Source organism: Gambusia affinis, linkage group LG05 (genome assembly GCF_019740435.1).
Source record: "Gambusia affinis linkage group LG05, SWU_Gaff_1.0, whole genome shotgun sequence".
NCBI lineage: Eukaryota > Metazoa > Chordata > Actinopteri > Cyprinodontiformes > Poeciliidae > Gambusia > Gambusia affinis.
In genome coordinates, this window is record NC_057872.1 from 6,311,352 (window position 1) to 6,325,887 (window position 14,536).

The 14,536-nt window shown below is 40.2% G+C and overlaps 1 protein-coding gene across 3 annotated transcripts; it reads left to right on the forward strand.

Annotated features, from left to right (window-relative positions):
- The first annotated feature begins 556 nt into the window (after window positions 1–556).
- Window positions 557–14,199, forward strand: sybu (syntabulin (syntaxin-interacting)). Of its 3 annotated transcripts, none has more exons than XM_044118185.1 (8): window positions 557–783; window positions 4,642–4,677; window positions 5,903–6,089; window positions 7,009–7,209; window positions 10,061–10,160; window positions 10,273–10,425; window positions 11,609–11,764; window positions 12,480–14,199. In XM_044118185.1, the coding sequence occupies exons 2-8, from the start codon at window positions 4,654–4,656 to the stop codon at window positions 13,597–13,599; spliced, it is 1,941 nt and encodes a 646-aa protein (XP_043974120.1). In that variant the 5' UTR covers window positions 557–783; window positions 4,642–4,653; the 3' UTR covers window positions 13,600–14,199. The 3 variants fall into 3 exon arrangements, with proteins under 3 accessions (XP_043974120.1, XP_043974121.1, XP_043974122.1); XM_044118186.1 differs by having other exon boundaries at window positions 581–783; window positions 7,063–7,209; XM_044118187.1 differs by lacking the exons at window positions 557–783; window positions 4,642–4,677; window positions 5,903–6,089; window positions 7,009–7,209 and adding an exon at window positions 7,865–8,092.
- The last annotated feature ends 337 nt before the right edge of the window (window positions 14,200–14,536 follow it).

Here is a 14,536-nt window from a genome sequence, read left to right on the forward strand (position 1 = left end):
CATAGATACATACATTAACATTTTAATATCTAACAGTGAGACGAGTCTTTGAGTCAGTCGGTCCTACAAAAATAAAGTCAAAAAAATAAAAACAAAACTAAACACGTTGTTCGTGTTAAGATGGCTGAACTTGAGGCTCTCAATCAGCTTCAGCACCATGGAGAGAACACGCGCTCTCACCTGACCTGTCGGTGCTCAACACGACAAAAGCCTAAAACGCTTTGTGTGGACATCAGTTGCGATGCTGCAACGCTAGTTTGTCAAAATGCCATTCAGAGGTTAGAACAATCAGTTCAGCGTCACTGAGATCATTTCTTTGAACAACACACCCCGCCTCCCCACTCTCCCGCGCCGCTTCGAGCAAAGATACTTTTTCGAGAGGAAACCCGTTGAGAAATCTATAGTTAAAAATGGAAAACGACTCATCTGAGCCATTTCCACTTGGCCTGTCACGTCGCGCTGAGTTTCCCCTCCTTTTTTACTCCCCGTTTCGCTGGTTAAGTAACGCTGTTATGTAACACAGTCAGGCGCACTGGGCGCTCGTCCTCATAAGAGCTCCCGATTCCCGCCCAGTCGGTTTGTGTCGACAGTTTTGCAAGCGCTCAGCTCCCCCTCCAGTCTGCATCCGTTCGGCAGAGCCGAGGCTGGCAACCGACAGCAGCAGCAGCATCCTCAGCATCAGCATCAGCAGCATCAGCAGCAGAAGAGCAACAAGCCCCTTCGTGCATCATCAGCTGACGAGGGCGAAAAAACAACCACAAAACATCCGCTTCAAACATTCCGGTAGGCGTTTCAGGTCATTTTCGCTCTATGAACAAGAAAATCAAACTAACATGCGTCATCATGTGAAAGTGAAACTACTCGTGACTCGGAGAAACGAGATGAAAACCCCCCGGTTGCTGGATGCGACGGAGGTTTAAGAGTAATAACGGCCAAATTCTTTGAAGATTTTCTGTTTTTCAGTGTCTCCGTCGGGGCTGAAGTTGTTCTAGGCCGTCGCAATGTTTTTATTTATTTATTTCTTCTCTATGCGTCTCTGAGCCCAAGAAAAAAAACAATCTCTGTGGGAGTGCCTGGCGAAACAGAAGAAAAAAAAATATCTTGTTTTAGACCCCCAAAAAATTCAATCACTTTTTTTTTTTTTTAAATCGAGATCTTTATTGTAAAAGTAATCAGGCTTATGAGAAGACGACATGACGCTCTGTGAAAGGGTTAAGTGTGGAGTGGTAAACAAAGGGCGTCGTGTAAACACATTTGAGACCACACAGTGCTTCTTCTGTGTGATGATGACTCACCTCATCCTGCAAACGATGACATACTTTTAGGATGGAAGCGTGTTGCACTGTTGGCCGCCTCTGACCGCGAGAGGTTTGGGGGACAAACTGTACCAAAGAAATTTGGGGGATCACTCGCAATGGTGACAGTGTAAACAAAAGCCCTCTTTGGTTTCAGAAGAGTTGAAGTGACGTTGTAGTGAGATCACGCAGTGGTGACGCAGTCTATTTAGGAGTTGATGAGCTGAGGGTAATGATGGAAAGATCAGATTATTATATTATATATTCAGATCGATTGTTCCGTCTGAAATGATGCGCTGCAACATTTCTGCAAAGTGCTCAGTGGGTCACGAGGTTACTGTTGGAATGGGGTAACCAGCTCCACGTCAGTCAGCGGGAGGTTATAAAACATGCCTAGGGATGGATTAAGGGAATTAATACGGACGCCCACTCCATTCCGTTTGGAAAGGACACCATCTGGGTGAGAGGAAGCGTTCCAGGGGAGGCTTAAAGAGTTACAGCCACACCAGCAGCTTTTAGAGAAGTCCGACTTTTCTGGTTTGTCTGTTTAGGGAAAATCTGCGATTTGGGATTATTCATTCTGCTCCCACCTCCCATTCAAAATGTTCCGATTGGAATTAAATTTGTCATCGCAACATCAAAGTACGCAGTTTTTTAATGTTGAAAATGGATTTCACCTACACACATAAAGTACATCTTTGGTGATCAAGATGCTAAACTCTCGGAGAGGTTTTGAAGACATCTAGATGGTTGAAAAGAAAAAAAAAAAGACTGAGCAAAGTGGGGTTTATTTGCAACCAGTTTAATCAGGAGTGGAGAAGGTTCATCTTCCAGCAGAAAAAAAACACTGATACATAGAATGGATCTTTGGATGGACTTTTTCTTACTATTAATGCCCTTGTGCAGCTTTGTGCCGGTCTGTCCTACGGAATCCAATTAAAATACAATGATGTTATCTTTTCATTTTTTTTGTAAAACTAAAAGATGACTTTTTAGCTTTACATTCATGTTATAATGTTATTTTGTGTTGTCTTGATTCTTTCATGCACGTTTGGAAAATCTTTTAATCTCCCATGACAACCATTCAGCTGTGCAAAAACGCCTGGTTGGACCTTGCAACGCCTTTCAGACTCAGCTGCTCATCGGCGGTGCAGTTTCAATTTCAGCTCCTTCAGACTAGCCAGCAGCAATTAGCGAACACCTGGTGAAATTGCCCATCTGCTGAGCTCATTATAGGAGCTACTCCTCAGTGAAACGCTGGTAAAAACGTTGCTAAAGGGTTAAGAGAGGAGCCATGTTGTGATGACTTCCTGTTTCACAAAAGGCACAAGTTTTTAAAGAGACAGAGACCCAATTTCAAGACTTTCAGTTACAAAGACAAATTTCTCTTAAGTCATATTTGATATGGCATTTGTATAACAACTGAAGGTAGCGTAGTTATTTTATTGTGCTATAAAATTACACCATGTGCATGGGAAATACATAATACTGCCATTTTAAGAGTTAATATTTCTGTGATCCCCTGCATCTACTATCATTACATAATTGTTAAAAAATACTACCATTATTAAGTATGTAAGAAGCACCCCTCTATCATACTTCCCTAAAACTATTCATTTTTATATATTCTTAAGGAAGAACAGCCTCTCAGGATGAGAACACTGTGCAGATATGTAGATTCAGCTGCTCCACTCTTGCTTCATTCTTTCATTCATCTTTGTTGCTATGTGTGTTGCTAGGGCAAGGCGGTTGTTGTTCAGCGTCGGTACTTATAATCTTGTTCTGCCGTGTTGCCACGCTGCAGGATGCTACTCCAGAATAGGAGTCGTGGGGCCTCACAAGTGATTTAAGCCACCTAAATGGGTTTCTAAAAATGAGCTGAGCTCGGACTCCCCAGACACCCTGACTCGTTTTAGCAATTATCTTTGGTCCTCCGTTTGGGGGAAAAAAGGATAATTTTGAATCATTCTGGGTTACCTGGAATGGAATACAAAGATGGTCATTTTAGAACATTGTCACGTCTAACATCAATGGTGGATTTAAATATATATATATATTTAAATGAGTGATGTGTTTACAAAATGTAAAATCCTCCTCTTTGGAGGTAAATGACGCCGTTCCTTACAGAAAAAAGTAGAAAAATTATTTATGCACTTATGCAACTCATCCCACTTACGCAACCAACAAGAGAGAGGAAGTGAGGCGACTTTAAAATGTTTCTCCAAGCATGAATAAAGGTCTGCATTATTTATTTCTGTGGCATCAATAAAAAATGCTTCAATATTGTGTATAACGTGCAGGAACAAAAGCCAAGATTTACAGTTACACAAGTCCTTTCCTGCTCTGCAAACTCTATCAAAGTCTCTCACAGTGTGTGTGTTTGGAGTTTTTAAGTTTATTGAGAGTTAAAATCAAATAGATTCCTTACCAAAGTGTTATTTTTTTATTTTTACATTATAACCACAAACTTTAGCGTATTTTGTTGGGATTTAATGTGACAGACGAGCACAAAGTGATTAATAATTGTGACATGGAAGTGAAATTATAATTTTTATTTTTATTTTTTTTATCTATAGATACAGATGCTGTTACTCTGTTTATAGCAGCTTTGCATTTTTATACAACATTTTTATTTTTGGCCCAATATATTTATCAAAATAGCTCAGTGAGACAAATCTAAGCAGAAAATGTCCAGTGGATTTAGGTCCAAACTTTGATTAGGCCATTGTAGAACATAAATGTCATTTACGGATTGATTCCTCTGGGTTTCCAAGAGAGAGAGAAATAAAAATGCATGCCACACTCTTCAGGTTTTGGAAGAAAATTTTGAAAATGTGTTCTTTTCCTTTGACTTAACAATTATGCACAGCTTTGTGTTAACTTGCCGCATAAATCCTTCAGAAAAAACATTGAAGTTTGTGGTCGTGATTCTTTTCTGTAAATTCATTTTTCCTTACCTCAGAGTAAAACTCAGTCTAATAACTTAAGAATTATTCAATAACCTGGACGAAATAAAATATTGCATTGCTAAATTTTTTGTTTTTCACCTTACACCTTATGGTGTCAGAAACTAAAAAGTAAAAAGATACAAATATTAGATTGGCTTTTTATATATCTGTGCAGGTCAAGTATTCATGTGCCGTCTGTACCAGGCAAGCTCTGTGTTTGTGTGTGTTTCTAAATGTGTGTGTGTGTGTGTTGAGGGTGGGGTTTAGTGGCGTAACAGAGTTCAGACAGAGGACTCTTGTTTTTGAGCAGTTTCAGTGCCACGTCAAAATGCTGCCACTGACATGTTTCGTACCAAAAATAAATCTTTTTTTTCTTTTTTCCCTCTTCCTCTCACTAGGGAACAAACACAATGGGACCATTCCAAGAATATGAGGTGAGTCTTCTCTTCTCGCTTTTGAGTGTTTTGATGAGAGCTTCGACAGTAATCGTGTATAAATTGCTGTTTGAGGAAGTATAAATGATAAGTATAACTATAGTAGTAACATAAACTATAAAACCCCCTTGAGCCATTTCACATTTTGTCAAATGAATAAATATATTTACAAAACCTTTTTTTTCTGAACATGGGCTTTCCATGATTATTTAGTCCTCCAACTCTGATAGACCTAAATTAAATCCGGCACAATCATTTTCCTTTAGAAGTTACTGTGTGGACATGTTAGGGATAAAGTAAAAAATAATATTCCAGCGTTTAATTGCACAATCATCACCTCAAGTTAAAAATAGTTCTTCACAAGAAAGCTCTAAACCAATACACTGAAAAACAAAAACAGTTGATTTAACGTAAATTTGTTGTGCTAACTGGTCACAGGCAGTCAAATGAAGTTTGTCCAAGGGAATTTATTAAATTGTCATGTTAAACAAACATGAATAATGTTAGTTTGATAAAGTTAATCTGACAGAAAAACAGCCCTAAGCGTTCTTCCAGATCCAGCGCATGAATGGAACGATTTAAATCAAGTCAAAGTCTGGACCTAAATACATTTGAGAATCTGTGGAAAGAGTAGAAAAATAAAAAGAAATGGCAAAACGTTTCAGGGTTATGAACAGTTTGGAATAGGGGTGGGTCTTTATTGTATCGTTTAGGATTTATTGCGATAAATTTCCTCTCATGATAAGAATGTTGATTTATCATTGTCACAATACATCTCAATTAATGATGTTTAAAAAAAAACCCTAAACTGACCTTGTTTTTGGGGTTGGTAGTCTCAGTATTATCTCCACTGTTTGCTCGATGAGAGCTTCAAAAACGCCAACACATTTGAAAGTATCATTAAATGTGGTCGCTGTGTGCAGTATAGTGATACAGACCACACTTTTTATGTTACTTGTGTCCTGAAGAAGCATGTAATAAATGTTTCTCAAATGTTGTTGTTTGTTGGGCTGTGTGGTCACAGCCATACAGTTAATTGAAAAAGAAGGAGTAAATAGTTATTGTCACTTTTATCGTTATCACAATAGTACCACAAAACATCGTGATAAAACTTTAAATTTATCACGATATCACCCACGCCTAGTTATTTTCAAGAGAAAGTTTTATGTAAGTTAATCAAAGTTCTTTTAGTTTGACATTTTATGCTGACAAATGCTTACGACAGGACAAGAAATCCCCCGAGAAAGGAAGCCCCCGCAGCCGCATCCCACGTTTGGTCATCCATCCTTTCCGGCCGAAGGACAAAGGCTCGCCTCTGTCTGATTCCCTGCTATCCGAGGAGGAGGGGAAGGAGTGCGACATCAGCTCCGATCACTCCAAGAGGACCATCAGCACCAACAGCTTTTGCTCCGGTAAGACGAACCTCCGGATCAGCCAGAGATTAGCAGTTTTCACAGTAAAATGTCGTTGCATAACGCGTATGACGAGGGCTTTACATACTGAATTAAACACAGAAACCTCAGATGCTTCAATCAGTCATGTCATGTGTCAAATTGCGTTACATTGCTTCTGCTATGTTTGCAAAGTGGATTATGCAACCTTTTAAAAAAAAAACAGACCTGGGCAATGTAATCTTTTTTTAATGTTGTCTCAAATGTAATCCTGCGGAGATAAAGAGCAAAACACGATGCACCTGAGTGTCTGTGTGTGAGCAGAGGTGATGAACCTCTCTGACTAGCTGCGTTTCCATTAATAGAGTGTAAATTAAAATTACAAAATAATTAAATAAATAAATAAAATAAATTAGCCTAATGGAAAAACGGAAATTTCGAAAAAATAACCTCACAAAAATGTTTTTGCGCTATGATGAGGAGCTCTTTTAGTGAAATAGACGGAAAGGCTTGTTGCACATCACGGGACCAACAGCTGGATGTTACTGCTGGCAGAAAAACAACGAAGAGTATGACAGGAAGAAGTAGGAGGACGATGGTTTGTTTTTGTTAATTTTCTTGGAGACGTTCGCGTCTCAGGAAGTGGCTGAGTTACGAATATTTCACACGTAACTGTTTACATCCATCGCTGCCACAATTTTGAATGACTGATCGCGTGAGCAAGCTTGCTAACTGTAATTTTAATTTAGTTTCTTATTTAATGTAAACTCCGCAGTTGCAAAAATCGTATTTTTCTTCTTTGTCTTTCTCGACATAAGCGTAATATCGACTACCGTCAGCGCACGTCAGTGATGGAAACGTAGCTACTGACTGCTTGTGTTGGCTGCGTGTGCTCTGCCCCGCATGTTCCTGGCATGTTCTGTGTGCCTGTTCACAATAGATGACACCGGCTGCCCCACTAGTCAGTCTGTGTCCCCCTCCAAAACCCCGTCAGGCTCTGAGCGGAGCGCCCACGCGTCGCCGACGCTGCCGGAGCGCAAAGCCAAAGCGAAGAGGGTGAGGGTGGTGGCCGAGAGCGGCGGGGAGGCCCGCAGCGCGCCCAGGCACAAGAGGGAGATGAGGTCCGCCCCGAGAACCCGAGGTAAAGAAGAAGAAGAGGTCACAAAATGTAGTCCCCCCCCCCCACCAAAAAAAAAACAACCCTAAAATTTTTAAATGTAATTCCCCCCCAGATTTATCATAATCACTTATTTATTTCTGTATGTCAGTCATTTATCGTTTAAAATGAACATGTCACATGCTTACATTGGCAAAAGTTTCAGAATGAAAACGAGTGTTTACAAGAGAAATCTCTTGTAAAAGCCTTTCAAAAGTGATATATTATCTATTGATGCAGCACTGCTGAGTCGATACACATCATTATGCCTTAGTAGGATGTTATTGTTTTTTTTGTAATGTTATTATGTTTTATTATTTTGCTAAAAGTGTAAAAAAAATTTTTATAAATCTCCTCTCTTTGTTTTCTGTAGACAGATTTGTTTCGTTAGATTTGTTGTTTATTTTCTCCACAGGCTTCTGTCTAACAGCACAGACCAAAGGACAGTAGCAGCGTTAGTCACATGTCACAATTCCAACCACATAACAAACACTGGCAGGTTTCAAAGTCTGTTTCCTAAAAAGAGACCGGAGCTTATTTTTTAAGACCGAGCAGAAACAGTTCTCCCTTTTCACCCCCAAATAAAATTTCCTGCCCTTTTAATAAAATAGATAAAGGGGGAGGGGGAAAAAAAGTGCCTGTTTGTGACTCTGAGGCAGGAAGAAAGCCGATTGGTCGTGGGAAAAGTGTAGGGACTCAGCCAATTAGACTGATTAGCAGGAGGTTACTTGAGAACATGCAAAGAGCCTCAGTTGACTCACGAAGTGGTGAAGGGTCACAATCATCAAGTTTGAGTTAAGTTTTGTTTTCACAGCCGTCACTAGACACGTTACTATGGTGTTGTTTGATGGGAAGAGATGTTTCTCAGGTAGGACTTTGATTGTTCCATTATCTCAGATCATTATTTTAGTGATGATGAATCCTAACATTTAGTCTGATCTTTGGAATTAGGATTTAGTTTGGCAGAATGCTGCAAAAACACAAACTCTTCCCAAATGTTTTTGTATTGCAAAAGTCTTTGTAGACTTTAAGTAACTTACAAGTTTCTTTTTAGCCAGATATAGAAATGTTTTAAGTCAATAATTCCTTAATATTTGTGAAAAGTAATTTATTCCACTATGGGGAAAACATCTTGTTATAAGGAAGACAATGGAACAAGTCCTGTTTTTAATCAATATTAAGGAATTATTGAGTTAGAACAAACTCCTATATATTGGTGAAAAGTTACTTGTCGGTTAACTTTGTCTTCAAGTGTGCGAAGGTATTTGAACGAGAAACTAGATTAAATAACTTGGTAAGCTTTTGTTTTTGCAGTAAATGTGTCATTCAAATTTGATGTGATTTACTGATCTGTTTTCTGAGCATTTTTTTTAACTCAAGAAATGCATGAAACGGTGAAGTTGTAATACAAATTATAAAATGCAAATCCGTTTTGTCAGTGCTATGTTAATTGCCCAAGGCAACGCCTGCTGAAGACGCAGTGCATCCAGAAACCCCGAAAGGATAAAAGTCAAAACAAATTTGAAATGTCATTTCTGAAATTAAATAATTTGAAAGGAGCACAACCTCCAGCAGGCATCAGTAATGGACACATGTGAAAATGGTATCTGTCATTAATCATTGAAGCCAAAACAAATAAATTGATTAACAGACTTGGACTTTACCCTGGCATGCAGGCAAACTTGTCAAAATAAAAGTTTTTTAGGTGAGAAGTTTTCAAACGCCTCCACTATCAGAAGGTCGTTCAAATATATTATTGATGATGAAAATTAAGCTTTTTTTAAAAAAAATCAAGGATCTTGAGTAATTACATTTTTCAAATCACTGTAAAACAATGGGAAACATTCTGAGTCAAAACTGGTCCAAATATTTCTTGAAATTTCAAGCCACAGAAGAAAACTAAAATTTAACAGCAGGTGAATTTTTTTTGCGTTTTTAAATTAAATTAACTGGTGCACTAGTTTGATTCAGGGTATATGTCCTGTATTTGCAGGAATACTCAAAATTACAGCTTGAAGGTTAATAAAGGGATTTATTTTTTAACTATGATTTTTCCTGGTAGGTGTCCCACTGCAAAATGCAACGTGCAACGACTGAAACCAATGCATATTGACTTGAGCTAACTTGATTCAGTTAGCTGAGTTTCCCTGGTTTGAAAACCTTTTGCAGCTGCAATCAGCCGAAAGTGACTCTATTGTTTTATAATTGAGCTCTGTGTAATGTGATGCTGATCCAAGTATCGGATTGGATTTTACTGGATCTTGGAATGATTTTAAATTCAATTTGAACTGAACTGGATTCTACAAAACTGGACTCAAATTGGACGTATCCAGTAAAGTGGAACGCTGCGTCATTTCTTATGATTTATTGTGAATTGTCTATAAATGAGCCGTACAGATGGATTTGTGAAACCTATTTCAAATAGAAGTGTAGAAATCCCTGGTTAGCTAACAGCTTGCTAACTAAACATGGTTTTGAATCATAGCTATTGTTTTTTTTTTTATTCCAAACAGGTGATGTATCAAGTGAGAATTTCAATCTCAATTATTACTATTATTTTAAAACAGTCTAGCTTAATTGGAAATCCATTTTTCTTTTTTTATACAGAAGTTAAAATCTTGCGGTTTGAATTTGAAGTCAAAGATCCAAGTTGGAAATTGTGCCACAGTCTTAGAAATGTCTACAAGAGGAAATAAATGAACTTAGATCAGTCTTCTAACTTTTGCTAAGAAATCCCTCTATTTTCTATCACAGAAAGTAGCACAAAGAATCTTCACTCATTTCAAAATCTTTCAAATCTGCTAGCAAGCTAACACCTCACCTGCTCCCCCTGCAGGCAGTGAAGCAGATTTCAGTTCCTCCAGCAGCACAGGCAGCTTGAAGACCAAAGAGATCCTCACATCGAATTCGGTTGGGAAGAAAGTTTCTTCGCACTGGTATGTTGACTGAATCCTCTTGTATCATTCTGATGACCAGAGGAAGTTACCAGTTTTAAACTCACTCATACGTTTTGTTTTTTTTCTCCTCCTTCCCCAAACGCCACTGAAGCCGTGGCCCTCACATCAAAACGCTCCCGGTTTTCAAACCAGCTGGGGTTCCGTCTTTGAAGCATGACTCCGAACTTTACGCCCCCTGCAGGACTCCCCTCAGAGCTGCATCTTCGACTCTCAGCAGCAGCTGCAACTCCAGTCCCTCTTCTAGGTACAAGTCTTTCATTTAACGCCAGTTATCTTAAATTTTTGGGTGCCAATGCGAAGTAAAAGGTTCTGGTTGCAATTTATGCTGTCAAGACGATGACCTGGTGAAATTTCCATCTTACATTTATCAGAAGTCTTTCTCTGAGGGCGAGAAAAAGATGGATTTGGGGATTTGAGGTTTTAACTAAACAGGCAAAATGGCCGAAGGTTAGTCAGTCAGTCAGTCAGTCAGTCAGTGAATGAGTGGGTGGTGGGATTAGAACCAGACTGTCTTTTCCTGTCATGCAGCTGTCTGGGATTATATTGGTTATAGTCTGACTGGGATTAGTGAGCACTTTCTAGTGCAAATGTAAAAGCAGGCACTCTGCTGAATGGAGGAAGTGGGAAAATCTGGAATTTTTTTACATCGTTGATTTAAAAAAAATGTTTTTATTTACTTGGTGCTTTAGGCTGCTCACTACATGGACAAAAAAGGACCTAATATCTTTAAATATTTTGACCTAAAAATATCTTCGAAACTGTTCATCTCAAAGCCTTTTCGGGGTTTTGTTCAAATGGATTCTTCCTTATCTCGTACTCGCAGCTAAATCCTAAACTGCTGCCACTTTAAAACCTTTCCCTTTTCAGCTCTTTTTTTTTTTTTTTTTTTTGTTTGCCTGTATGGCTACGTGTCATGCGACATCCGTTTCTCCCCAGCAGTGTTGCCTTCTCCTTGGCTGCTCTATTTCTGGAAGCAGAGCATTTGCATCAAAGCCTCAAGTATTCCAGGTTGCTAGGATATTGCCAGAGAGCGAGGCTTTCATGCTGCTTTGTCCAAATCCACAAAAAAAGATGAACAGAAACATAAATCCATGAATCTTTTTGCCTTAAATAAATGTGCACTCGGAGGACATTAGATTATTTTTTTAAATTAAGACAAATGAAGGTGTTTGTGGTCATAAGACACGACTCTCAGTAATCCCGTGTCAAACGGTAATGCCAGGCTTCAGGGAGCATCTGCTCTGACAGCACTCTGTGAGTCAGACTAATTACCTTTACCACAGAATCACTTTGCATCTTAAGCATCAGGGGTTTTGTTTTTTTCTGCTGCTGCTTTAAAATGTCTTCATGAAGACAGATGGGTGTTTGTTGGTAAATTGTTGGTAAATGTTCCGTTTCACCACCGTCATCATCTCTGTGCTCGACAGAAGAGTGAGCTTGGGCCGCTACCGCTCCTGCGGAGACAATCACGGCGTGAGGCCCCCGAACCCCGAGCAGTACCTGACCCCGCTGCAGCAGAAGGAAGTGGCCATCAGACACCTGAAGACCAAGCTGATGGAGTCGGAGAACAAAGTCCATGACAGGTTGTACGGCACCCACTGCTGTAATGCTTTCCATTACATAGGAAAGCATTACATTCCTATGTAATGCTTTTTCCCATTACATAGGAACACAATTAAAATCACACATGAATAAGTTTGTCATGGAAAAATCAAACCATGCTGTCAAACTCAAACTACTTCCTGTTGACTGTGTAATCGCAACACTTGGTTGGTGATCACATGACTTGTGTGATCAACTATGATCGTGCAAAACACGCGTTTTGTTGCAGTTTTGCAAACACACTGATTTAAATCACATGTGAGTTTTTTGTTTTTGTATTTAATTGGGATGTTTCAATTAAGCAAATTTATTTTCGTAGTTCCAATTTGCGCAACTTATATGAGTAATGAAAACAAAGCTGGTGTCTTCTAACGCGCCAACATTTTTTTCTGCTGTTGGCATCCGGCAACAAATTTCAATTAATTATTGATCCTTGTGCTTTTGTACTCGTAATGTTGGTGAAAAGGAAATATCTCTTGCCATTTGTTCCAGAATGGTTAGATAACCACTTTAGAAGTAAGTGTGGTGACATAATACCTCCAGGAGCTCAATCTAAGCATCTACTCTGTAGAAATAAATTAGGAATGAGCTATTGCATAAGGAAAACATTCTGGATGTCTGGTGGAAGTCCTGCCCTGTATACGATGTGGTGTACAAAATGGATTATTTCTGACAGTGTGCTTTCTAATTCACCAGAGAGAACGAGATCCAAGAGCTCAAGTCCCAGCTTTGCAGAATGAGGGAAGACTGGATTGAAGAAGAATGTCACAGAGTGGAGGCTCAGCTGTCCCTCAAAGAGGCCCGCAAAGAGATCAGGCAGCTGCGTCAGGTGGTGGAAACCATGAAGAACAGCCTGATGGAGAAAGACAAGGGAATACAGAAGTACTTCATAGATATCAACATCCAAAACAGGAAGCTGGAGTCCCTGCTGCACAGCATGGAGCTCGCCCAAAGTGGCTCCGCCCTCCAAGATGAAGATGCCTTGGACTTCATGTGCGACGGCCCTGAAGGGGGCGATAAGAAGCTGATGGGTGAGGAGGACGGAGGGCTGGAGATGGGGAATCCGGGAGCGGAGGCGATGGCAGACAGTGGGCTGCTGGTGAATGATGAGATGGCCAACAGAGAGGACATCTTTGAGCAGGTCTTCATGTCTACTGCAGTGGATTTCAGCCAGGACTCCAGTTGCAGCCAAGGGCTCCCGGTGGAGACAGATGGCGGGCAGCCTGCGCTGTCAGAAGACAGCCGGTTAGCAAACGAATCTTCTCCAGTATCTCTGCCAAATGCACTTTCGTCCACAGTCACCGTCTCTTCAAATGCACCTTGCCACCAAAACACCGATGACAAAGAAGTTCAGACTGACTTTCCGTCCATATCTGCAGACCTGCAGGCTCTACTACTTCAGCTGCTGAAGCTCCACGGATCATCACTAGGGGACGCAGTTCCTCCCAGCGGCCTCATGGAACTCCCAAAGCTACCCACATCCACGGTGGATCAATCCAGCACGTCTGCTGATTCTGGTTGTTCAGACAATATGAAGAGCAGCCAGTTCATGGAGGAGCTGGACTTCACCGCCCAGGAAGAGAAACCTTTCGAATCAACGAGACAAGAACTGGTGGACAAGCGTTACTGGAGCAACAACTTCCTGGTTGACCTGGTGGCAGTGGCAGCCCCCGTGCTGCCCACTGTGGCCTGGCTGTACTCGAGGCACGGTGTGGACGGAAATGCTCCGGTCTACAACATTGGGGCCCTGATAAGGGGCTGTTGCATCATGGGATTGCACTCGCTTCGCCGCGTCGCCCGTAGACCAGACGCGTAATCGCTTTAAACGTGCATGCTCACGCCTAACTTTGAACTAGAAGCACTTTGCAAGGAGTATCATGGAAACGTTTTTTTTGTTGTTCAACACTTGATGAGATTATTGCAGCTGCTTTGGTTTCAGCACTAGTATTTTTTTTTATTGTACAGTTATCCTAAATGGAAGCTTGGTGGTGACCAAGCAGTATTTATTCTTTATTTATATATTTATTTACATTTAATAAGCATATCATCTGAGTAGATGATTATGTCCTGTGATATCTTTTAGTTTGTCTTTGTTTGTTTGTTTGTTTGTTTTTTTTATTTATTTAAGACCTCCGGGAAATGGAAGTCGATGCTAATTTGTAATCTTTTGTGTTGCCGTTCATAAAGAAACCTTAAACCTTCAGCCAAAGCTTTAATGTGAGTTCACTGTTTTGTTTTCTTTTTTTTTTGTGAAGTCTCCTCACTTGACGCTTTCCTTTGGCGTGGAGCTTTACTCTGTACAGCTTGTGTATTGTTCATACAAGGCTTGTTCTGTGCCTGAGCAATGTGCAACATTGTCTGTCTGCATCAAATGTCATCGTACCTTTATTAATAAAGCATGATAATTCTGAGCATGTTCAGACTCCAGATGTTTTAATCTCACGGTGACCAGAATTCCTGTCTGGACCCGTAAGCTGTCGCGTATGGCTTATGTAAGAGGCTTGTCGGAAAATCTAGAAGTTTTGAAGTTTCTTCAGCCGACTGAGTTCTGTTCATGAATAAATAGAAACACTGAATGGTAGGGTAATGTCGCTAGCCTCCCGAAAGCTTCCAAGGCATCTTGGATAAAAGCTTCTGCCTCAGACATCCCTTGGGTGATGGAGCTGACAGCACTGAGTGCTTTAGAGCCACTATTTAAAATTCTTTGACCATAAAATACTGCTTCTGCACATATGAGGCTAAATCCCATCTGT